Source organism: Dromiciops gliroides, chromosome 1 (assembly GCF_019393635.1).
Source record: "Dromiciops gliroides isolate mDroGli1 chromosome 1, mDroGli1.pri, whole genome shotgun sequence".
NCBI lineage: Eukaryota > Metazoa > Chordata > Mammalia > Microbiotheria > Microbiotheriidae > Dromiciops > Dromiciops gliroides.
In genome coordinates, this window is record NC_057861.1 from 313925591 (window position 1) to 313927762 (window position 2172).

The 2172-nt window shown below is 37.3% G+C and overlaps 1 protein-coding gene across 1 annotated transcript; it reads right to left on the bottom strand.

Moving 5' to 3' along the window:
- Positions 1-1185: 1185 nt before the first annotated feature.
- Positions 1186-1704, bottom strand: LOC122727684 (40S ribosomal protein S24). The gene has a single exon (XM_043965410.1). It carries the CDS (start codon positions 1668-1670, stop codon positions 1272-1274), a length of 399 nt encoding a protein of 132 aa, XP_043821345.1. The 5' UTR covers positions 1671-1704; the 3' UTR covers positions 1186-1271.
- Positions 1705-2172: the final 468 nt, after the last annotated feature.

A 2172-nucleotide genomic window follows, 5' to 3' on the forward strand; every position in this document is an offset into this window, starting at 1 on the left:
TGAACCATTGGAGGTAGAGATACGGAGGACAGCAGGTTGGTCATTTAAAAAATTTAACTACCACTTATTGATAGCTTGGGGGACCTATAGGAGATGGATAGTGACACAGAACACTAAACTTTGGCCCCTCTCCTTGCTGTACCCCCATCCAGGATAGTAATGCAAGTCAGAGAGGCAGTACAAGTTTTATAATGATGTCTTTTGAATTTCTAGAGGCTCTGTCCCTTCTGCATCCATGAATTTAAAATCAACTGACCAACAAACATTTATTAGGTGACTATTATTTGCCAGGTAGGTACTGTGTAAATAGAATGGTTTTATGTTATGTCTTATAATCCTGAATGCTTATGAGGGAAGCTCATGGCTACCCTCTGGGGAAAGCCAAATGCTGATATTATCAGATTCTACTTAGGTATGTAAAGTCTCCAAAGCATACTTAGGCCCTGGGAGGAAGAACCTCTTACACAATTATTACACACACACACATACACACACACACACACACACGTGTGTATCTATCTTATCTATCTATCTATCCTCTCTCTATATATATAATTTCAGTCTGAACACAATTATTCCATTAAGTAATACCCATAAACAATGATTTAATAATCATATAGGCATATTCCAAAATAAAATATTTCTATAGAGATTTAAGGTGATTTACAAAGCATGAGGAATTTCCCAGAAAGGAAACTGTTTCAAAAACATTTCTTTAAGTATGGTATTAAAAACTGCAAACACATAAGAAGAAAATAACTAACGTGGTATATTATGTATATTTATAATTTTGTCTATTCCTTGGGTCATATTATTTATATTATGCCAATACCCACTTCAAGAAACCAATAATAACATAAGTGGGCTTGGATTATATCCTAGGAACATCATCTAAAATGTGAAATGTTAAATCTCAGGATCACAGAAGAATCCAAAAGAACAAATAGAAAATATCACCATAGAAGTAGCTTTCCTGACATTTACAGAAAAGTTACTGATCAGCTTGTAAAAATGCAAAGTGCATGCTTTTTTTTTTTTTTTTGGTGAGGCAATTGGGGTTAAGTGACTTGCCCAGGGTCACACAAGCTAGTGTCAAGTGTCTGAGGCCGGATTTGAACTCAGGTCCTCCTGACTCCAGGGCTGGTGCTCTATCCACTGCACCATCTAGCTGCCCCTATCATCCACTTTTTTTTTTTTTGAAGTTTTTACATAGTTTATTTATGCTCTGATGAAAAAACATCTTCATGGATAAACATCCTCCATAGTGCCTTTTATTCCTTCTTTTTGCCAGCACCAACATTTGCCTTTGCAGTACCCCTGACTTTCTTCATTCTGTTCTTGCGTTCCTTTCGCTGCTTTCTTGACGTCTTTTTCTTCTCATACAGGCCATGCCTTGCAAGTCTGTGCTTTGGTTCATTTTTCTTTGCATAATCAAGGGAATCATAAATCATGCCAAAGCCTGTTGTTTTGCCACCACCAAAATGGGTTCTGAATCCAAAGACAAAAATGACATCTGGAGTTGTCTTGTACATCTTGGCCAGTTTTTCTCGAATTTCAGTCTTGGGCACTGTGGCCTTTCCAGGATGAAGGACATCTATAACCATCTGTTTACGCTGAAGAAGTCTGTTTGTCATGAACTTCCTGGTTCTGATGGTTACAGTGTCATTCATGGTGGCGGCCGGCTCCTCAAGCAGCAGGAGAGGGAAAGGCTATCATCCACTTTTAAAGAAAAAACAAACAAAAAATGAAGTTGTCTTGATTTTTTTCCTTCATCTATTATTATTGTCTCAACTACCATGAGCAGTGGTTTTCATTCTTCTTTGGTACTCTTCTTTCCTCCAACATAGCTTACGCAAAAGCCAACCAACCCATTTTTAATGCCATTGCATTTCTTTGTCAGTCTCAACTCATTCTGAAGTTAGTGTTGCTGGTACTATTTTCACTGAACCATGTCTGACTTTTGTTTATGTCCTCCATTGTTGACCTTTGTTTCCAACTTCTCTTTTAAAAAATCTAAATTGATTGATGTGCATCCATATTGCTCTTTTTGACCACTCCCTGTTTTGGTCCTTAGCAGGATTGCCTCTTTATGTTTTCAGATATTCATTCTTTTTAGTGTCTCATTCTTTCTGAACTGATTTCCTCTGTAGAATTTTAGTCTCTGGGTTTCTA

What these genes read in the sequence shown, in the direction of transcription:
- LOC122727684 (XM_043965410.1), bottom strand. Translation starts at nt 1,670, where the DNA reads ATGAATGACACTGTAACCATCAGAACCAGGAAGTTCATGACAAACAGA.